This window comes from Cyanistes caeruleus, unplaced genomic scaffold (genome assembly GCF_971803275.1).
Source record: "Cyanistes caeruleus unplaced genomic scaffold, bCyaCae1.hap1.1 HAP1_SCAFFOLD_107, whole genome shotgun sequence".
Taxonomy (NCBI): Eukaryota; Metazoa; Chordata; class Aves; order Passeriformes; family Paridae; genus Cyanistes; species Cyanistes caeruleus.
The window spans coordinates 602,029-622,465 of NW_028255908.1; the positions used below are offsets into that span (position 1 = coordinate 602,029).

Genomic DNA, 20,437 nt, shown 5'->3' on the forward strand with positions numbered 1-20,437 from the left:
TTTGCACAGGACAAGTTTTTAAACTTTTTTAACTTGATGGGCATATTCTACTTTCCTAAGCTTCATATTTTCTAATTCTGTGAGTATGGAAGCCCTTGCAGCAGGGCTCTGCATGACGTAGTTGTCAGCCTCCTGGTGGTTGTTTTGGATGAAGGCTCAGGGGCTAACTGAATTCAAAAGGCCTTTTTCTTACACTTCAACACTTCCCTTTTCTGGGAATTCAACACAAACTTATAGTCAATAAATTCTGCAAGTGCTCTTGCTGCGTGAGGCCACATTGTGTCTTTCATTCAGCAATTCATGAAGAAAACACAAATTGCCTACTGAGACCCTTCTGCTCCCTCCCAAATCACTACTCAAGAACAAGCCTCAGGCACATGCCCATAGTCCCTCTCTGCCAGCAGCTCCGAGCTGCATTGCACAGTGCTTGCTGTGCTCCAGAGAGCACCAAGCAGGCTGGCCTGGTGCCCCTGAATATTTCTGCAAAGCCCTCTGCATTTCACACCTTTGCTGTGGCTCAGTGCAGAGCTCCAGGATTGCAGGTGCTTGGTCCCAGAGCTGTGTGAGGCACTGGCTCGTGCAGATGTGCCCTGACTTGCTATCAGTGCCTCACGCTGGCCTCGGTTCCCCTGGCAGAAATGCTGTGCCTGAAGGACACTGCCCTGTGCTGGAGCCTGCGGAGCAGCCCGGCTCCCTCCCCCTGTGCCCAGAGTGCTGCACACACTGCTGACCATTGCCAGGAGTTCCAGGGCAGGCGGCAGAAGAGCAGCAATGGTCAGGCAGGGCAGCAGCCCTGGGCTGCTCTTTGCCTTTCTCTCCTCCTGTGCAGACTCCAGACAGCCCATGGCACCAGTGTGTGCTGTGCCCAGCACGGCGCCGCTTCCCCTCAGGAGCAGCCAGCTGCCAGCTTGGCTCTGAGAGCGGAGGATTTGCCTGGTGCCAGCAAGAGGCAGCCAGGGCCAGGCTGCTGCCTCTTGCAGCTCCAAGGGCCTCCTTCCAGCCTGCCTCTGCCGAGGCTCAGGCTTCTCCGGGCTCTGCCAGGGCTCTGCTGGGGCTCCAGCCTGGCCAAGGCCGGGCCCGCTCTCACCTCACAGGCGCTGACAGCTCTGCACCACAGGAGACCTTGCACAGCACCCTCACTGCTCTTTCTGCTTTCTCTCTTCAGCCAGACTCTCCTCCAGCCAAAGAGATTTCTCTTAGGGATACAAATCCAAGTGGCAGGAACCCAAATACTCTCGAGTCACATCTGCACAGCCTGCATCTGCACAGGATGTTTGCATTGCACCGCTCCTCCTTTGGTTTTTCCTGCAAATGCCATTGTTGTTTCTGCCTCAAATAGAAATGTCAGAGCTGGGCAAAACTTGTCCAGTTGGCCATATTCCAAAGGCAGTGTGGTCTGGAGAGGATGAATGAAGAGGAGCCTTCCCCCCTTACAAACTGTACCAAAGAAGCCATCAATGTCACTTTCCACCTCTAAGAAAAAACTGACAATTCAGGAGGAAATGTTGAGCTTTCTCACAGGGTCAGAAGGAGAGAAATGTTCCAAAGGAGTTGAGATTTTAGAAATTTTATTTAAAATCCTACTCTACAATCCTACACTACAAACCTACACTATCATCCTGCACTACAATCCTACTCTATAATCCTACTCTATAATCCTACTCTGCAATCCTACTCTATAATCCTACTCTAAGTTGGTCATGGAGAAGACAGTTCTAAATTAATTGTTGCATTCCTGCCTCCTCCTTCCACTTCTTTACTGCAACGATGAGAGGTGCCAGGCTGGACCCAGGCATGGCCGATGTTATAAACTGATGCTGCAGAAAGGAAAAGAAAACAACAAGAAAGCATGATTTTCCAAGCTAAGAGCTTCAAAGGCAGGGGAATACTTTTTAAATGAAATTGGGATTGAGTCAGAGTAGGTCAGGAGCATGGGGCAAGAGTGGCACAGGTTGCCCCAAGAGCTGGTAGGTGGCCCATCCCTGGAAATATCTGAGGTGTGAGTATCCTGATCTCTTGAAAGATGTCCCTGCTCATTGCAGGACACAGACTAGGTGACCTTTCCATGTCCCTGTGAGTTAGTTTGAGATGAATTGACATTTAGGGAAAGAAGTAAGAAACCCCACACGGAAGTGATTTCTTTGAGAGAAGCTGCTGGAAGCTTCCTCTGTGCCTGAGACAGGCCAATGGCTGGCTAGTTCTGAGAACTGACAACATTTTGCACCATTTAGAAATGAGATGCGCCTCTGTGATGATGCACATTTTGAAAACCACCAGTCCGGGCACTGGCCCTCTTTGCTTCCGGAGCCCGAAGGTAACGGAGCTCTGGTGAGGCCGGCCCTGCTCGCCCACGGCCTGTGCTCCTGGGGGAGGCCGGGCCAGAGCCCAGCGGCTCCCGGGCGGGGGATGGAGGCTGCGGGACCCCGGCCCCAGGCTGGGCCAGGCCATGGCTGCTGACATCTTGCCCACACTAAACCCTCTCCCCAGCGTGCATCGACGGCTCCAGGCCGAGCCTCCCCTCCCAGCGGCTCCCGGGCAGAGAGAGGGGCCCAGCACAGCCTGAAATCCAACACCGTGACTGCCATGACCTGGCTGAGATTGAACCCTTTCACTGCACAGGTGAGACCTTTCTTATTCTTGTGGGCCTGCTAATAAAATTTGTTATTCCTTTGAAGTTTGAAGCCTGTTTTGCCCTTCTCCTAATCCAGAGCTCCCAGCAAGAAATGAGTAAGTGCCCTGGTGATTTTAGCCAGCGCTAAAACCCAGCACTCCCTGCCAGCCCAGCACAGTCTAGGACTGCTCCCCACTGTCAGCTGAACAGCACCAAGGTTGGAAGGGAGGAGGATGGGGGCTCATCTGATGCCTTGGATTTCAGTGGAGGAGGAGCCCATCCCTGGGACACTGTTTCACCTGCAGCCCTTTTGGCATTTTACCTGCAGCAGCTCCTTGGCAGACCAGCGCTGCGCCTCGCCTTTCTGCAGGCAGCAGCTCAGGAAGTCACGCAGCAAAGGCGAGAATTGCTCGGGCTGCCGCAGCTGTGGGGTCCCTTCTGTGGCTATGTGGAATTTAGCCTGGAGAAAAAGGAAACACAAGGCTCCACCTGCTTCTTTCCCATCTGGAACTGCTCTCCCAGAGCCCATTGTTTCAGCTCCACTCTGCAGTGGCAGTTTTTGCCCTGGCAGAGAGGCAGACATGACTTTCCTGTAGCATTTGGATGATGACTTTCCTGTATCATGAAAAAACACAAGCCCCAAAGCCACAGCTTTGCCAACATCCAGCAGATCTTGCCTTGGCAGCTGATTTCATTGCCTGCTCTAGTTAGTGGCAACTACATCAGCAAATACATGTTTCCTTCTCAAAGGATTCCCAGCAGCTTGGCAGCCTTTTTGGAAGAGGGATTATGCTATTCTAACTAACAGTACTATTCTAAGGATTCTTATGTGAAAAGAATCTCTGCAGTGCTTGTTGGTCCCTTAAGCACAGCTGCCATGAAACAAAACTCATCAGGCTTTTTGTCCTGTTCTTGAAAATGATGGTAATTGGAAGAAAAGAAAGGAAATGCAGCAGGTGTTCCTCAGGGAAGGAAACAAACCTTTGGAATCTCATTTTCAACACAGACACATTAAGATGCCTCCACAAATGTATTGGGTTGAAAATGCCTGTTTGGGCACACAGGAGCCACCTGCAGCTCTGTCTCTCAGCACTCTGAAAATTTCAGGTTCCCTTAGGTAGCAAAAGGAAAATATTCATGATGAAATCAGAAGTGTCATCCCTGTGGTAAGCCTGTGCTGGTTGGATTGTCAAGTCAATGCATTTACGCTGTGCCCATCCCAGAAAGTGCCAGGAAACAAACAGGAGGTTTTGGCAGGCTCTCCCCGTCACCAGGCTCCAGCTTGGTGATATGGAGAAAGTGGCTTGGGTTAGGAAAGAAGGTGGTCACTGAGTGTCTCAGCAGCACTGCACAAGAAGCAGAAGAGACTCTGGCTTTACAGCCTCATCTCCAGGTTTCAGGCAAGTTTCCCTGTGAGAAGAATGGGGCTGCACCTCTTCTCTCAAAAGCACTGTTTTAGAAACTTGGTTTGGTTTGAGTTTCTTTGCTTCATTTCTGGAAAGATAACAGCAGCTCTGAGATGCTTGTTTCCTATTCTTGGGGCCATCTACACAGCCAAAAGAGCTGGAACGACTTGTAAGGCAAAGCAAAATGCTGCCTGAGAATGGAGATGGTTTGGGCGAGGTAAGGCTTGAGTTCCCCCAGTGCTGCAACCAAAGCTCCAGCAGATGCTGATGTGCTGCAGGGACATTTGTAGAAGGGGCCTTGGTGGAAGTACTTCCAGCAGATGGCCATGGGATTTTGTGCAGTGAGCAGAGAACACGGGACAGGTGAGAAAGACAGCGGGATCAGAGAGTATTTGCTCCTTACCGATCAAGCAGTGAAACTGTCATAAGGAGTTTTTTGTTCGGCCATTTCAATTGCCACAATTCCAAAAGACCACACGTCCACTTTGGGGCCATATGGTTGACGCTTCACCACTTCAGGTGCCATCCACCAAGGAGTCCCGGTCACCGAGCACCGTTGATTTTGCTCAGGGGTGAGCTGAGCAGAAAGGCCAAAATCAGCTGAGGAGAAAGCAAAATACTCTTTTAATTTTAATACTCTCAATTAGGAAACCAAGCCAGAGAATTCCCCAGTGGAAGGTTGAGAATGTGCACTTGAATTTCCTGGACAACAGTCCCTGCTCTCTTTCCTTAGGGCTTTACCCAAGGCAATATGAATTGGCTACTTCAAACATCCCCCCATTTCTTACACTTCCTCCAGCAGTGCCTTTTGTTCCCCTGAAGGTTTAGATTGCAGCTCCCTCCCTCTGGAAGGAACACACACAGACACACACACAGAGCAATAGCACTCTTGGCTGCTTGTGGTTCCTTGTCATAGCTGTGTGCACCCTGCAACTGTGCCTTCAGCCCACAGCAGGGGGGACCCCTGCACTGCCAGCAGCAGCATTTTTGGGGAGCTGGCAGTCACTGAAAGCAGCCCCACACCCCCCATTCCTGGAAGGCTGAAGCTGAGCAAGAATACACTGACCCAGCTTGACAGAGCCGTCGGTTCTGAGAAGGATGTTGTTGCTCTTGACATCTCGATGGATCACGTGGTTGGAGTGAAGAAAATCCAGTCCTTGCAGGCACTGAGAGAGAAAAGAGAACCAGGGGGGCAAAAAGTAGTGCTGTGAGTTCATCGCACAAGCAAGGAAACAGCTGTGGAAGGTTCCCTTTGCAGGGGAATGGGGAGGAATGGCAGAACACAGCGCCATTGAGAGCAAGAGCCTGCTGCTCCCACAGTAGCAGAGCAGCACCTTTCTCAGTGGAGAACTGCAAATGCCAATGCAAGAGACAGAGATAGAATACAAGAGCAGGGGATAAGAGTACAGGAAGTGAGTCCAGTGAGTGTAGGGGCACTGGCAGACAGTTCACTTGAGATGCTCTTGCTTGCCCATAGCCGAGCAGCAGCACAGAAACCAAGCCTGGCCCATGAAATCCCTCCCGTTCTGAGCCCCTGTTTCCCAGACAATGCAGCTCAAGGCCTTGGAAGCACAGATGGGATCCCTGACCTCCCGACTGACGGCTGCAATCTCTCCTTCAGACATTTGAATCTCGTCGATGAGATCTCTCAGAGTGCCTCCGTCCATGTACTCCATCACCAGCCAGAGTTCCTCATGCACAAGGTAGCTGAAAAAAGGAAACAAGGCCATGCAGGTGAACATGCACGCCTAGGTTGGTTTTTTGCTTGAGTCTTGTTTCTGGGTCCCTTAGAGACAAGGGCAGAAGTAAAGGCATAGACATTGCCTCTAGGCTGTGCAGTGTTTGCAGTCTGTGCTGTCTCAAGGAGAAAGGCAGTTTAGGAAGAGCCCAGATAAAAAACCTGTCACGCATGGCATTTCTGGAAATAAGCACCTAGTCTTCCTGGCATGCACAGCAATAGAAAAGAGGGGCAACAATGCAAGGGCAATCCTCTCTTGGATGGTTCATCAGCATTTAAGAAACTTGAAAAACTCAAGCCCAAAGAACTGTGGAGGCAATGAACTTAGAAGGTATTGAATTCTTAAGATAGGGCTGATGCAGGGTTTTGAACAATTTTCAGTCTGCATTTGCCAGGGTGGATTCATGCAGACAAAATGCAGTCTCTTCCCATCCATTGGAGATAAGTAGAGAAATAATCATTAACAACTCTATTTCCTGCCAGTGACCAAAGTGGGGTTTTAAGCTCTCATGCTTGTAGTATGTAAACAAACATTCAAGGGATAGGACCGTGACCACTCACCTGGCTAAGTAATTCACGATCCTGGGACTCCTATTACTCTCCATGATCCTGATTTCATTCATGGTTAGTATCTTCCTACTCACTCCTTGCACATTTATTTTCTTTATGGCCACCTCAAATGACATTGAAAAGGAGTAATTTGAGAAAATTGGTAGCATGAGACCACAACACACATGGAGCAAGTGATTTTGGAATGGCACAGCCAAGCTGTGCCAAAGTGCCTTGTGATTAGACCTCATCACTGGAGTAATTAGGGAGTGACATTGCAACAGCCCATTTCTCTGCTCCCTTGGGGGTCAGTTACAGGACATGTGGCCACTGGCGATTTGGCTTGTCCACAAAGCCTGTTCCAAGTGCAATTTGCAGGCTGGCTCCAGTCTGTGCTTCTTGTGCCTTTTCAGCACAGCTCTACTCAAAGCTCCAGCCACAGCTGTCAGCAGTGGGGAAAGGCCTGGAGAACAGCAGAGGCTGCAGGGGCTGTTGACATTTACCTCTCCTCCTGTTGCAATGTCAAGTGCTCTGGAAACCTCTCCAAAACCCCTAGAAACAAAACAGCAGCAAAGAAAGGAGAAGCCATTTAGATCTTGCACTGAAAGCCAGTCCAGACAGGAGAGCTCTGCTGTAAATGCCTAAAAGCTGCAGGTTGCAGGAGGGGTCTGCCAGAAGGCAGATGATGCATTTTCCCCTCAAGTGCCTGGGCACTGGGCCTGTTCCTGAAGCCTTGGGCTTTACTGCCTCAGCTCCAAAAGGCAGCTTATTCCTTCATCTCGGGTGTCAGCTTCTAAACTGTGCAATTCTAATCCTGAGCATGGAGTATTTCCTTTAGCAAACTCTTGGAGAGAAATGTTCCTGAGAACTGTTATCTGACAGCTCTCATTGGAGGTAGGTTGTGCTTTCAGGCAAGCAAGATTCTTCTCCTTTCATTAGTGTGGTCAGATGATTTGGAAACATCCAAAAATGTGAAGGAAATTAATCCTGAGCTGTCCCACACTTGAGAGACAAGCAGATTTCCCAGGTTCTGTTCCTTGCTGCAGGCAAGACCTTGGCAGCATGGAGATGTCTTTGACAATGCCTTCTGAGCACACTTGACAAATTCTGGCCAGTACTGAGAGATGGGGCAGACTAAGCCCGCTGTCTAAACATGTGGACAACTTGTCTGACTTCCCACTTGATGGATATTCCCCCAGGGAAACACCTGGCCCATGGCTGTGTAGAAGTGACTGTGGTTGGACTCACCCGCTGCCAAGACTTTCCAGTTCAATGTATTTTGTGATGGGATTTTCCTTGTTCACCATTCTCCCTGAGGGAAACAAAATGCAAGATGCTGACTTTCAGGCAGAGATCCGAACTTGCAGGAGATGCCAAAGGCAGCCCCGCTGTCTGGGGCTCTGAACCCTCTGTGGTCAGCTGGGCAGCAAGCACAGCAGCAACAAGACAGGCAGTTGTGCAGTACAAATGGGCAGCAGAGAGACTGATTTTGTCCAGTCCTTGGAAGGAAATGAAGCGCAGAGAGCACAGCAGGGCACAGCACAAGGCTGGCAAAGGCCAAGCATGAGCACTGACAAGCAATGGCAAGAAGATACAGCCAGCCTGAGCCCCTGACAAGCGGTGGCCCCCGTTCAGGACACAACAGCATTGCCTTGGAGATCAGACACAGCCAGGTGCAGATCAAGGCCCTTTTGTGTCCCAGCAGGTGAAGGTAGACACCAAATCAGCTGGGATCTTTTCTCAGCCCCACCAGGTCTTTTCTGAGAGCACAGCACTGGCAGCTGTCATGGGCAAGAAGCAGATTAAATGGGTTGTGCTGCAGAATCACAAAGGGCTTGATGTGTTTTCCCAGAGACTGATCTGAGCAGGGCTTGGGCCAATAGGTAGGATTCTAAGAGTCATGGGAATGGCTGGGAATCAGGGATGAAAAAGTGCCATGGATCTGAGGAATACACAGCACAGGGGCTGCAGGCTCGCTCCTGAGAAATGCCTGCAGTGCTGTTTTATCTGATCACACCACGTGGATGTGTCTCTTGGACACATCTTTAGAAAAATAAAACTAGGATATTAATTACAGGTTGTTATACAAGTATCTGTTTCTTCATTGTGGGCCCAATGAAAACATCTCTTGCTCTCTGTTTCTGCTGTCACCTGATGTAGTTTCAAAGGAGTCCTCACTGACAAAAATACAGCATTCTCATAAAAACCTTGTAGATGTAGTAGAGGCAATAAAAACAGTCCTAAAATTGACACCAGTAAGACACATGGGGCAGAACAGCTCTATCAGGATGGAGAAAAAACAAACTCTTCCAAAAAACCCCAAACCCAAAACTAAAAAAGGATAAAAACTGAAAACTAAAAACGGAACCACAGCAAAAAGTCAAAACCCCAAAACCAATCAACATCTCTGAAGTCTTTTGGTTCTGACGACAGGTGGGAAGTCTGGAGTCTAAGGAGAATTTAGGAATCAAATATTCTGTTCAGTTTGGCCACTAGCACACAGGACTTGCATAGATCATTTCCTAGGCCACAGCCTTCTGCTGATCCAAGAACAATTCCTGCTTCTGCCTTTAGTGGCAAGGGAATGCCAGGCAAAGCCGGGCCAGTCCAAGCTGCCCTCAGAGGCAGCAGGAACAGCCAGAGCGCTCTCTCGCTGCCTCAGAGCACAGCAGTTCCTGTGGGGAGTCCTAAATGTCTCTGGGACACCAAAGTGAGGAGGATCATTTGCTACAGCTCTGCTGGCACGTGCACACAATACACTGTCCCTCAGACAAGAAATACACCAGACGTACTCAGTTGCTCCACGAAGTCTCCCAGGCTCTCCTGGAGCTGAGCAGCAGATGTGTCACTGCTGGAAATGGACAAACTGCCCCGGCTCCACTGCTCAGCTTGGGGAACAAAGGCTCCTTTAGATGCTGCTGCTGCTGCTGCTGCAGCAGATTGAATGGAAGAGCCTGTGTAGATCTGCGAGAAGAAAGGAGTTTGTGTCAGAAAGCTGGCTGGCAGAGATTACCCCGAGTTCCCTTTTCAAATGCAAGCCCTTAGGAAGTTGCTGTTAGCCACATGCAAAGCTCATCAACTGGATTTTTTGGATGCCCACTTCTGGAACCAAATGGTCAAAACCCAAGGTTGGTTTTAATCAAGTTGATGGCCAGTTTCATATTCCATTTTCCTGGATTTTCTCAAGGATGACTGCAACAACGACCATTGCACTTCCTCCCACGGATCCCTTTCCCCCTCCAAGGGCTGCAGACACATTTGCAGCTCCTTGTTCTAATGTTGGAGCTCCTCCCCCTCAGTCCTCTTTTCCTGCACCATCTTCAGAAGGTGCTCAGCCTGCAGCACTTGTGCTTGGGACAGTACCTGTGCCTGCCGCCGACCTTGGGGCTCTTCATCAGCAGGCATTTGCTGGAAGCCTTCGCAGGCTGCCAGGTGAGATATCAACACGTCCACCTCAAGTCAAAGAGAACAAAGCAGTCAGAGACCACAGCTTGTCCCTGTGTGCCAAGGCTCATTGACTGTGAGCAAAGGGAAAGAGCAGGACAGCAGCAGATTCACCAAGGGATACAGACAGCTTGCAGCTTGTATTCCAAATCTGTCTGGGGGACTGTGTTCACTTGCAAAAAGCCCTGAAGAAACAAGGAGAGCAGGAGCAGGCCAGCAGGAATCCCTTGAGATGAGTGCTGGCAAAAGGGGCAAATGACTGGTGCCACTGTCCAGGGCAGCAGCTGAGATTGAGCACAGCAGGAAATGTCCTTCCAAGCAGCTGGGATAGACACTACAGCAGGATGGCACTGAGAGGCATCAGCCCAGCCCCCTGCTGCTCTGCAGAGGAAAGGCAAGAAGGGCAGAAAGCACCAGACTGCAGTGACTGCTGTGCCTATCGCTCTTTCACTCACTCGATTTTCTAGAGCCTCTTGCTGCTGAGCGAGGAGATGAAATTTCTCTTGGATGATTCTCCTTTCTTCCTCCAGCCTGTTCTCCCTTTCCCTGATCCTAGCCTCAGCTTCCTGCAGCTCTGCCAGAAGCTCCTCCTCGGAGGCCTGTGAAGAACGACAGAGAGGAATTTCCATGAGTGGAGTGTCTGCCTCACTTTCACTCACCTGGTTTCGTTGATTTCCTCTCTGCCAGTGGAGATTCATCTCCTCCTCGATGTTTCTCCTTTCTTCCTCAGGCCTCCTCTTCACTGCCATGATGGCCATCGGAGCTTCGGGCAGCTCTGCCTGGGGCTCTGCCTCGATGTTCTGTACACACAAATGGAGAGCAAGTGCCTGGGAGCTGCCCTTTTCAGGCCTGCCCTGCCACTCCTGCCCTTCTGACATCCACACTCTTGTTAGAAATCCTGCTCAGTCAGGAGACAAGGATGTGTGCAATTGGATCCTCTGCTGCAGGTCAGAGAGCCTCTATGGCCACCTCAGGATATGGAAGAGGACCAAGGTGTTTCTCCTCCCTCTTTTGTCAGCTGAGAATTCTGAGTGGCACTGACAGAGATCCTCAAAAGGCCCCACCAACAAATTAATTGACACACCCCTAGGGATGCCAATGAAGGAAGCCATGGGTCATGTAATGCATGTATGACCAAAGTCACCAAAAACCACCTAAACCATGGAATTGTCTCACCTCACTAGGACAGGCAGAAATTTATAGGTTAAACAGGGAGTGTCAGGACAGAAGAGGCAGGAGGAGGAAAACAGCTCTGAGGAGAAAAAACAACCATCTCTAAAGGGGTTCTTAGCAACAAAAGACAGCACTCAAGGACTTGCAGCTTTGCCCCCACACTAGGCTCCAATGCAGTTTCCAAAGCTGCAGACTTCACCACAAAACGTATCAAGAGAAACTTGCCACTTGTGGATTTTGCCTCAGAAGAAGGGTTCAGAACTACACAGTTTGTTTCTTTGGCCACACAGGACAAGAATGGCCGGCCACAGCTTCATGGACAACACAATCATCTCCTTGCAGCTTATCAAAAGCCAAAAGACAGGTGGCCTAAAAGACTCTGCAGAAGTGAAGAATTACTCCAGAAAACTGCAGAACACTTCTCCAGGTCATCCTGAGGTTTCCAAAAAGGGACAGCAAACAAAGCAAGCCCTGTGAGCCCCAGCAATGCCGTGTGAGCCCTTGGCCATGGCTTGGCAGAAGCCAAGAGACAGAGCTTCCCTGAGCCAAGCAGCCAGCTGCTCACCCGCAGGCAGCAGCGCTTTGGGGCCTCAGCACGACGGCTCAAAGCCCAATTTCCAGCTGCCACGGGATGGGGGAATGGCTGGGTGCTGGCAGGACTCCAGCACTCAGCATCCTCAGCCAGCAACAGCAAGTGCTGGCTGCTCAGAAACTTGCAGCTCTGCCTTGCACTAAAGACAGCAGCACCCAGCACTGGCACTTACTGTCTGGGCATGGTCAGGCTGGGCTGTGACCACAGCTGGAGGCTCGTGCTCCTTTTGCTCATTTTGCTCCTCTTTGGCCTCTTCTCCAGGAGCAGAGGGAGCCACAGCAGAGTCTGCTCTTGCTTCTGGGCTCTGTGGACAGATGGTGGAGTTAGGGACAGGCAGCTCCTATCATTTAGAACCTTATTTCTATTCAGCTCTATTTCTACAACCAGCTCTACCAAGCACAAATCATCAGCTTTGATAGCAATGGGATTCTAAGTCTCTCCAAGTAAATTAAAATGGGTTAATTCAGCCAGGCTGCAAATAGCTCTGAATTAGAGAGTTCACCCTGGCTACTATCAGCAAGCAACGTTCTCTCTGCAAATCTGAGCTTTGAGTTCTTTTAAAGCTCTGCAATGGAAAATTAGGAAATAGCCAACAATGCCTTTGCTATTGCTGTTGTAAACATGGAAATGGATCTTCTTTCAGCCCACCCAGCTGGCCCTCTGCACTCTACTGCCACAGGCCAAGCTCACAGTTCCCTGCACAGTTCTGAAACACCAGGAGCATCAAATGTTCCTTTCTGACTCACCTCAGGATCGGCACCTCTGAACACACGGCTCAGATGACCTGCAGTGGGCAAGGAAAAGGAACCAAATTCTTTGAGAAAACTGGAGAGAACCGTGGCCTATTTAGAACAGCATCTGAGAAGATCTCCCAGTCTGCATTTTCAAAGGTGTCCTGCTTGACTGGTGTGGTTTAAAGCAGCAACTAAAAAATCACTAGGAAACTTACTTATTTCTGGCTGTGAGATATGGATTAGAACAAGAGCAAAACAGGCTTAAAACTTAAATGGAATAAAGAAAGTTCATTAACAAAAACTACAAGAATAAGAAACCAGAATAAAACTTCCAGAACAACCCTTTTCTCCCCCACTACCCAACCATTCCCTTGTTTGCATGACAACATAGAGGCAAAAAACTTTGGATCTTTGGTGTTTAAAACAGTCCCAATTCCTGCTAGAGTCTTTTCATCAGTCTTTGTAGAGAAACAGAAGTCTTCTTCTGCATTCTATGGAGTTTTTCACAAGAAAACTATTTTTCTTCATAGCTTTCTATTTCTCTGATGCCAGCTGCCAGGAAATCTGCCATCAGTTGTCTCCTCCCATTTCCCATCACTCTGAGGTGTGTTATGGGTCATGAGTCCAGGGATGTCATTTTTATGAATGAGTTATTCAAAGGCAAAAGTTCCCTTCATCTGTCTCTGTGAGCTTCTCTGGAAACAGAAGTTTTCTCTTTTTGCTTCTTAAAAGCCACAAATCTTCAACTATTACTTCTCCCGCTCTGTTCCAGCATCTCACAGTGTCACAACTACTTCATCATTTGCTCAAAATCCACACTTGGAAACACTCCATTCCTCCCAATATACTCTGTCATGAATTAAAGGAGTTTTTTTCAGAACATTACTGTCCATCTCCATAGCTTTAACAGAAAAATATTTCAGCTTATTAAAGCATCTCCTTCTTTCTCTTCCCCCTCTAAATTTAATTTTTTTCTTCACTCTCTTTGATGGGTTGATGGTTGATCACTCCCTCTCCCTCTCTCTGGAAAAAAAGGATTAATCTGCAAGTCTCATGCAGGCAGTAAAAGAGTTAAAATCTTGCTAAAGCTGCAGATGTTGATGGTGTCAGGTTTCAGTTCAGTGGCAGAAACTGCAAACCAAGTCAGGCTGGCCGGCTCCGTTTCTCCCCCCACCCTGCCCTCTGCAGCCTTGTCCGGCCTGGAGGGGGGGAGGAGGCTGAGACAGAGCCCTGTGACCTCGTCAGAAGCCAGAAACCAAAGAGAGCAAGAAATTCCCAGCCTCACACCTTCAGGTGCTGTTCAAAGGTTGATCTCACTTCTCAATAGTTAAAACTGCTGCCAATTCTCACCCATGGCCAGGAATTAGTCAGGAGAAAAAACTCCCATCAGCCTCCAGCAGTTTCAACTTCCCGAGCTCTCAGAGCTATCTTAAAAGTAAAGTCACCCCAAGAGACTGAGCCAGCAAAGTGTGGAAATGACAGACTCTGCTGCCACAGGCTCTCCCGTGGAGGGAACAGAAGCCCTGCAAATGCTGCCCGCAGCCCCCTGGCTACAGACACCCCGTGTTTTGCTGAAGGTGTTGACAGGAGCTTTACCAAACCAGTGGCATCCTCATGGTCTCTGTGTTTCAATAGCAACCGGGTCACTAAGAAAGAGCAGGGAGACCTACAAAAGCCAGCTCAGGTTCCAGCCAGGGAAAACCTCTACTTACGTGCCAGGTTGGTCAGATAATAGCCGGAATATCCAATGACATAAATGGTGCAAACGGCAACAGCGAGCTGCTCCATCATTGTAGCACTGCTGTGCCAGTTTGCACACTCTGCTCCACCACAAAAACAAACACGGCTCCTGTCAGTGTGCAGCTGCCCACTGACAAACGCCTCAAGCAGGAGGATGCTCCTGCACTGAGCAAGCCCAAGAGCTGCTCTGACCCTGAGGCCTTCCGTGCACCAAGGCAACCTTGGGATGTCACCACGACAAGGTGGCATCCATGCCCTGACATCACAAAGCCAATGCTCTGCGCTGCTCTGGGAATTGATGCAGAGCAACCCAACCTTCCCTACAGCAAACACAAAATTGCCTGGGAGCTTCTCCTCTGTCACAAAGTGTCACAAATCCTTTGCTGGGCTGTGGGAAATGACAGAAACTTCCACAGATACTGAAGGGTTTAATTTACAGCCTTGGAAGGAGCTTGGGTTCATGCAATGCTAAAGGTTCACAGACGTTGAGTCGAGAAATCATAAGCTTATGTTCCTATAGCTGCAAGTAAGAATATGCCATAAGTAAATAAGAAACTGCATTGAGTGAGATGGTGGAGAGATTTCAACTGTAATTGTGTGATTTTATAGAGTAAGCTATGAATCTAAATATTATCCTAAGAAGCACATGTGTGTAGGTGAGCTAGCAGTGTATTGGGTGAAAAGCAGACACAGTGCAGCAGAACTTGGCAAAGGTGAAAGGTGATTAAGTAATAATAAACTCCATGTCATCTGTCCATTGGGCCAAAATGTGATATATTGCTGTGTAACAAAGGAACTCGTGACTACCTTTGAGCTATGGCCCACTTGTTACCCCTCCAAAATCTCATGCCTTCAGACTGAGACCTTTTCTGATATATTTCAGCAATAAATCGACTTCACAGCACCAGTGGTCCCACCGCTCATTATTTACAGCCTGACAATGAGCCAAACCCTGTTGTTCAAGAGATCCAAGAGTAACTCCAAGACTGACCGGTGGAGAGAGAAAACAAAGAGAACTTGTCCTAAGAGAACAAAGATTGCTCCTCAGTCAAGGCAGGATGGATGGAACAGAGTTTCTAAAATGTAACAAGTAGCAGAAGCAGAGTAGTTTGCAGAAGAAATTGTTATACAAGTGCTTTTCCTAGGGAAATAAACTGATGTTGCTAATAGGGAATTGATCATGGCTATTATTCGTTAGCAGCCATCTGAACATTTATACTATTGGCTACCCAGGCTCACACTATTCTAACCCAATAGGAAAAACAGCACAAAAGTGATGTACACTTGTAATAAATGTTTCCAGATATACCACCCCTGGGGACCGTGCATCGTTCATGGGCTGCAGTGCCCCAAGCACCCACATCCTGCCCCACAACTGAGCTCTGAGATGGGACTAAACCAAAGGAACTTGGGATTTTGGCCACTGATGCTTCTGACTAAACCCAGGAATGCCTGTTCCTGTACCAAAGGAACTGCACAGCCATCAGCCTGCTGCAGCACTGCTGGGGCATCTCAAAGAAGCATGTGGGCCTGTGCCTCACCCCTGGAGCCCCCTGGGCACATTTGTGAGCCACAGAGATGAGGCTGCAATGGTCATAAGGAAAGAGAAGAAGAAAGTCACAGAAGAATGGGGGAAGATGTAGGAGATGGTGGGAGGAAGAAGCCAGAGGGATCAAATGGGTAACTTTCACCCAAATTGGGAGCTACAAGGCAGGGACCCAAGAGATGTGGAATAGAGACCCCATCACCTGTGACTTCCTTTCTCAGCTGAAAAGAAAAAGAATAGAGAAATAGCTGGGTTTTAGCTGTGTGTCTAGATATGAAGCCATGCTACATTTTTGGATGGCACCACACAAGTTCTTCAAGTTTTCTCCAAGCCTGCAGGTTCCCCTGCCCCTGGACCACCAGTGGCCAGTTTTGTTGGTTTTGCATGGGTTAAATTTTGGTGAGGAGGGAAGAAGCCAGCCATGGGAATGCTATTTCTGCTAAAAGGAGCTGCTAAAAGCTTTCTCCATGCCTGGCAAAACCAATCACTGGCTGGCTCTGAGAACAGGCCCATTGCTAAGCCAATTAGAAAAGCTGGAAACACTTTGATGATAACAGATTTAAGAGAGGAAAGAAACGTGGGAAGCTCTCTTTCTTTCTGCCCTCCAAGGGGTGGTGAGGGGGCACCGAACCCCTTCCCAGCAGGCCAGCTGTGGTGGTTTGGCATTTTAGAGATAAAAGCAGAAAACACCCACAGAAGTGATTTCTCTGAGAGCGGCTGCTGGGAGTTTCTCTCTGCTTGAGATCAGGCCAAGAGCTGGCCAGTTCTGAGAACTGACAGCATTTTGCAGCACTGAAAAGTGAAATCACCTTTGTGAATAGCACCTTTTAAAAGCTCCAGCTGGGGAAGTTGTCTCTTTTTGTTTGCAGCCTGGAAAGGTATTGGAGCTGTGGTATGGCTGGCCCCGCTCCCTGCGGCCTGTGTGGCCTGGGGGGGCTGGGCTGGAGCCCAGTGGCTCTGGGCTGGGGGGATGGAGACTGCGGGACTTCCCCCGGCCCCAGGCCAGGCCGGGCTCTGCTGTGGCCCCTCCCGGGAAGCCCTCCCAGTCCCATTCCAGTGGGGTGGCTGAAGCCCTCCCCAGGGGGACCCCGGCCCTAAGCTGGGCCGGGCCACGGCTGCTGACATCTCGCCCATCCCCACCATGGCCTGCACAGACGGCTCCAAGCTGGAAACCGTCCCCTGCCTTCCAGGGGATGCTGAGCTGAAATCCCACACCAGGAATGCCTGCCACACCTTGGGCCACATTTAACCCTTTCACTACACAGATGAGACCTGCAGCCTTCATCCCCTCTCCAGAGAGCGCAAAGTGGGAGCGATCGACACGCAAAAGACAACATCAAACATCAAGGTCAGTACGAGGAAGAGTCAAGCCTCAGGTGGAAGGAGAATGAGGAGATGCTTTAATGAGCTGAAATAGTCTTTTGCTAGGGCCATGGAGATGGACAATAACGTTCTGAAAAATAACTCCTTTCATTAATGAAAGAGTATTGGGGGGAATGAAGGATTCAAAGTGTAAATCTGAGCAAAGGTATCCATTGATGAAGCCAAGCAGGTGGTGGAGTGGCTGTGATCCCATGAGACGCGTGAACAGAGAGAGAGAGAGATGAGAGCTGATGAAGATCCTTTGTCCCCAGGGAGAGAAGAAAAAAACTTCTGTCCCCAGAGATGATCACAGAGACAGATGAAGAGAGTAACTCTTGAATCTTTAAAATAATACCCCTTGAGTTCATGGCCCGTGAACACACCTCAGAGTGGTGTGGAAATGGGAGGAAGGCATGGAGGCAGAGTTTTGCCCTGGGTGGCAGATATTCATAGAAATGAAAAGCCATGAGGAAACACTTTTCTTGTGGAGAGCTCTCCATGGAATGAGAAAACTCTCCTCTCTACAGATACTGATGAAAAGACTATCGTATAGTTGGTACTGCATTAACATCCCAAGTTTTATCTCTACATTGTCAGCTGAGAAAGGAAAAAGTTGGGTGGGAAGGGAAAAGGTTTCTGGAGGTTTTATTCAGGTTTCTTATTTCTTGTAGTCCTGTTAATAAAGTTTCTTTATTCCTTCTAACTTTTAAGCCTGTTTTACCCTTCTCCTAATCCATATCTCACAGTGAGAAATGAGTAAGTGCCCTGGAGATTTCAGCCAGCGCTAAACCCACCACATTATTTAGTGCATTAGCCAAAAAACTCAAATTAGCGAATCACAGCCACTGCACCAGGCTGAAGCTGAGAATCCCCAGCCAAGCTCAGAGGGAGGAGAACACAGCATTTGTGGGATCCTTTCCAGTCTGACTTGCTTTAGCTGGAGCCTGGGGGAGGAGAGAGCAGGAGAAGGGTTGGCTGAGTCCTCTCCCCTCTGCCTTGCCCTTCTCTGCTGGATCCTCAGTTCATCCCACACCCACCCCAAGACTCCATCCCCATCCAACTGGTGCTGATGGGATTAAAGGAGATAAAGAGGAGATTAAAAAGATAGAGAGGAGAGAAAAAGAGAAGTTTAAATGCAATTTAAATATGAAAGAAATACGTATGTTAGTGACTGCTGAGAGTTGAAAGGGAGCTGAAGGGTTTGGGAAGGGCCAGGAGCCCGTGAAGGGCTCAGGAGCTGCTGCTGCCGGGAGGGAGGAAATGCACCAATGGCTCCCAGCAGAGTCTGTGCTTTGAGGCTCTTTCCCAAACAGCTGCAGGAGGGAAAGCAGCTGAGTTTGGAGGAAGAGTTTTCTGCTGAGGTTTCCTGTTTGGAGCTGTCACAAGCTTGAGCTGCTCAAGGGAAACGCGGCTCTGCTTCCAGCAGGGCCCAACTGCCCGGGAGCACAACTTGGTTCCCTGGCCCTGAGCCAACGGGCAGCAGCAGCTTCTGTTCCCTCCTGGCTCTTGTGTCATTTCCAGCAGCACAAGACACACCAAGAAAAGCTCCTCCAGAACATGCCATGAGAAACACAACCTGATTTCATTGCATGAAGGAGCTCTGACAGTCCCACGGGCTCAGGGTTGTTTGTCAGTGAACAGAGCAGGGAAAAGCACAGCCACATTCCCTGCACAGGGAATTCACAGGAGGAAAGTGCAGCGCTGGAGGATGTGCTTGGATACAACGTTCCCACGGCAGTTTTGGGGATAAAATCGTCAGCAGAGAGAAAAGAAAAAGTGCTACCAAGGGTGGTCTGGGGAGGGCTGGTGCTTCCCGGGAGGCTCCCGAAGCTCAAGAGGACAAAGCCCAGACCTTGTCCAAGCTGCGAGCTGGGTCTGAGCCAGAAACCAGGGGGTGGCAGAGACATTGCTGCTGAAGGGCTTCAGATTGCAAAAGCTAAAGTGTCCAGGATCAAGGAACAACTTGAGGTTACAGAAGTCATGCCCACGTTCCATCCCCTCATTTCAAGCTGAAAGCAGAGCTCCACTTGTGACTCTGCTTTTTAATAAAGAATGTCAAACTTCAACAAAATTCCCTTAGAAAGACCCCATGAAGGTTCACAATGTGAGAGCTCACTCGAGGCAGCCCCAACTCCTGCCCTGGTTCAGTCCCTGTCAAGCCCACTGTGCTTTCCAGCTGCTTTGCTCCAGCTCTCCCAAAATCACCATGAATTCCACTGAACTGAAACAAATCCAAATCCTCGTGGGTCGGGACAAGGGCAGGGAGAGGTCACTCAGGGATCACCATCAGGGGCACAACAGCCCGACATGGGGAAATGAACTGAACGTAGGACTGAGCAAATCAGACCAGGAGAATGAGGATTAAAATCAATCTTGAGAAACACCTCCTCCCGCTCCTGAACTTTTCTGTCCGGGCCGCTGCTCGCGGGGCACAGAGAGGGGCCCGGCCGTGTTCCTCGAAACCTCCCTGGGAATCACCCCAGAGCCCTCAGCCTTCCGTGTGCCCATCCCCGGGGCCTCCCAGTGGCCCCTGTGGCTTTCCCTGTTCATCCCAGCCTCTCCCAGTCCATTGGAATCACCCCAAATGCCCTCCCGGTCCCTCTCACTCCTCCGTGGATCTACCTCCCCTCAGCCAATCAGAGCGCGTCTCTCTGATGACTCATCAGTTGCCGGGCAGATCCACAGAGCCGAGAGCCCCGCGCTGGACTCGGCCGCCCAGTGCCGCGCGCTTCATTCCCAGTCCCTCCCAGTGCCACCACAGTCCCTCCCAGTGCCACCACAGTCCCGCCCAGTGCCACCACAGTCCCTCCCAGTGCCACCACAGTCCCGCCCATTGCCACCAGTCCCGCCCTGAGGCCCGAGACTCCCTCCCACTTCTTTTTAGCCCATTCCGTCTCTTCCGAGTTCATTCCCACTTCACTCCAGGACCTCCACGCTCTCTTCCAGTGTTCCAGTACCTGCTCCCATCTCTTCCAGTGCCACCCCAGTCCTTCCCAGTCCATTCCCCGTCCCTCCCAATGCCACACCACTCCTCTCCCATCTCTCCCAGTGCCCATCCCAGCGTGTCCATCTCGCTGGTGCCCTCCAGCTCCCAGCCCGGCCCCGGCCGCCTGCTCTGCTCCCTGATGGATTTCTCCCCTGCCCACATCCAGCTGAGCTGCTCCCAGGGCCAGCAGCAGCTCTCGGGCCACGTGCTGGCCACTGCCGTGCTCCCCAGCGGGGACTGGAGCCAGCAGCTCCTGGTGCTGCTGGAAACCGCCCCCGGCAATGCGGGCTCAGCTCCAGCTGCCAGGTGGAGCACGGCAGCCTGGAGCACCCCCTGAGCCGGCACTGGGGCACGGCCCGGCCCCCACAGCGCCGGGGGCAGCGGGGGAGGCACTGGGGGGGCCCAGAGGGGGATTGGGGTGTGCTGGGAGGAACTGGGAGGGAGTTTGAGATAGACTGGTTTAAACTGGGGAAGGGATTGAGGTGCTTAGGATGGCTGGGAAGGGGTTTGAAGAATGTTGGGGAGGGTGGGATGGGGTTCTGGGGGTCCTGGTGGA

The 20,437-nt window shown here is 50.3% G+C and overlaps 2 protein-coding genes across 2 annotated transcripts in view; both read right to left on the reverse strand.

Moving 5' to 3' along the window:
- LOC147646225 (uncharacterized) overlaps positions 1-20,437 on the reverse strand; it is a 385,217-nt gene that overhangs the window by 154,705 nt on the left and 210,075 nt on the right. The window lies entirely within an intron of this gene.
- Positions 1,552-14,320, reverse strand: LOC147646231 (uncharacterized). Its single transcript, XM_086873770.1, has 14 exons — positions 13,960-14,320; positions 12,260-12,297; positions 11,686-11,817; positions 10,204-10,548; positions 9,668-9,757; positions 9,097-9,268; positions 7,553-7,616; positions 6,808-6,856; positions 6,317-6,429; positions 5,607-5,724; positions 5,084-5,183; positions 4,421-4,617; positions 2,934-3,071; positions 1,552-1,817 (listed from the first exon to the last, which is right to left on the reverse strand). Exons 1-12 carry the CDS (start codon positions 14,234-14,236, stop codon positions 4,424-4,426), a joined length of 1,692 nt encoding a protein of 563 aa, XP_086729896.1. The 5' UTR covers positions 14,237-14,320; the 3' UTR covers positions 1,552-1,817; positions 2,934-3,071; positions 4,421-4,423.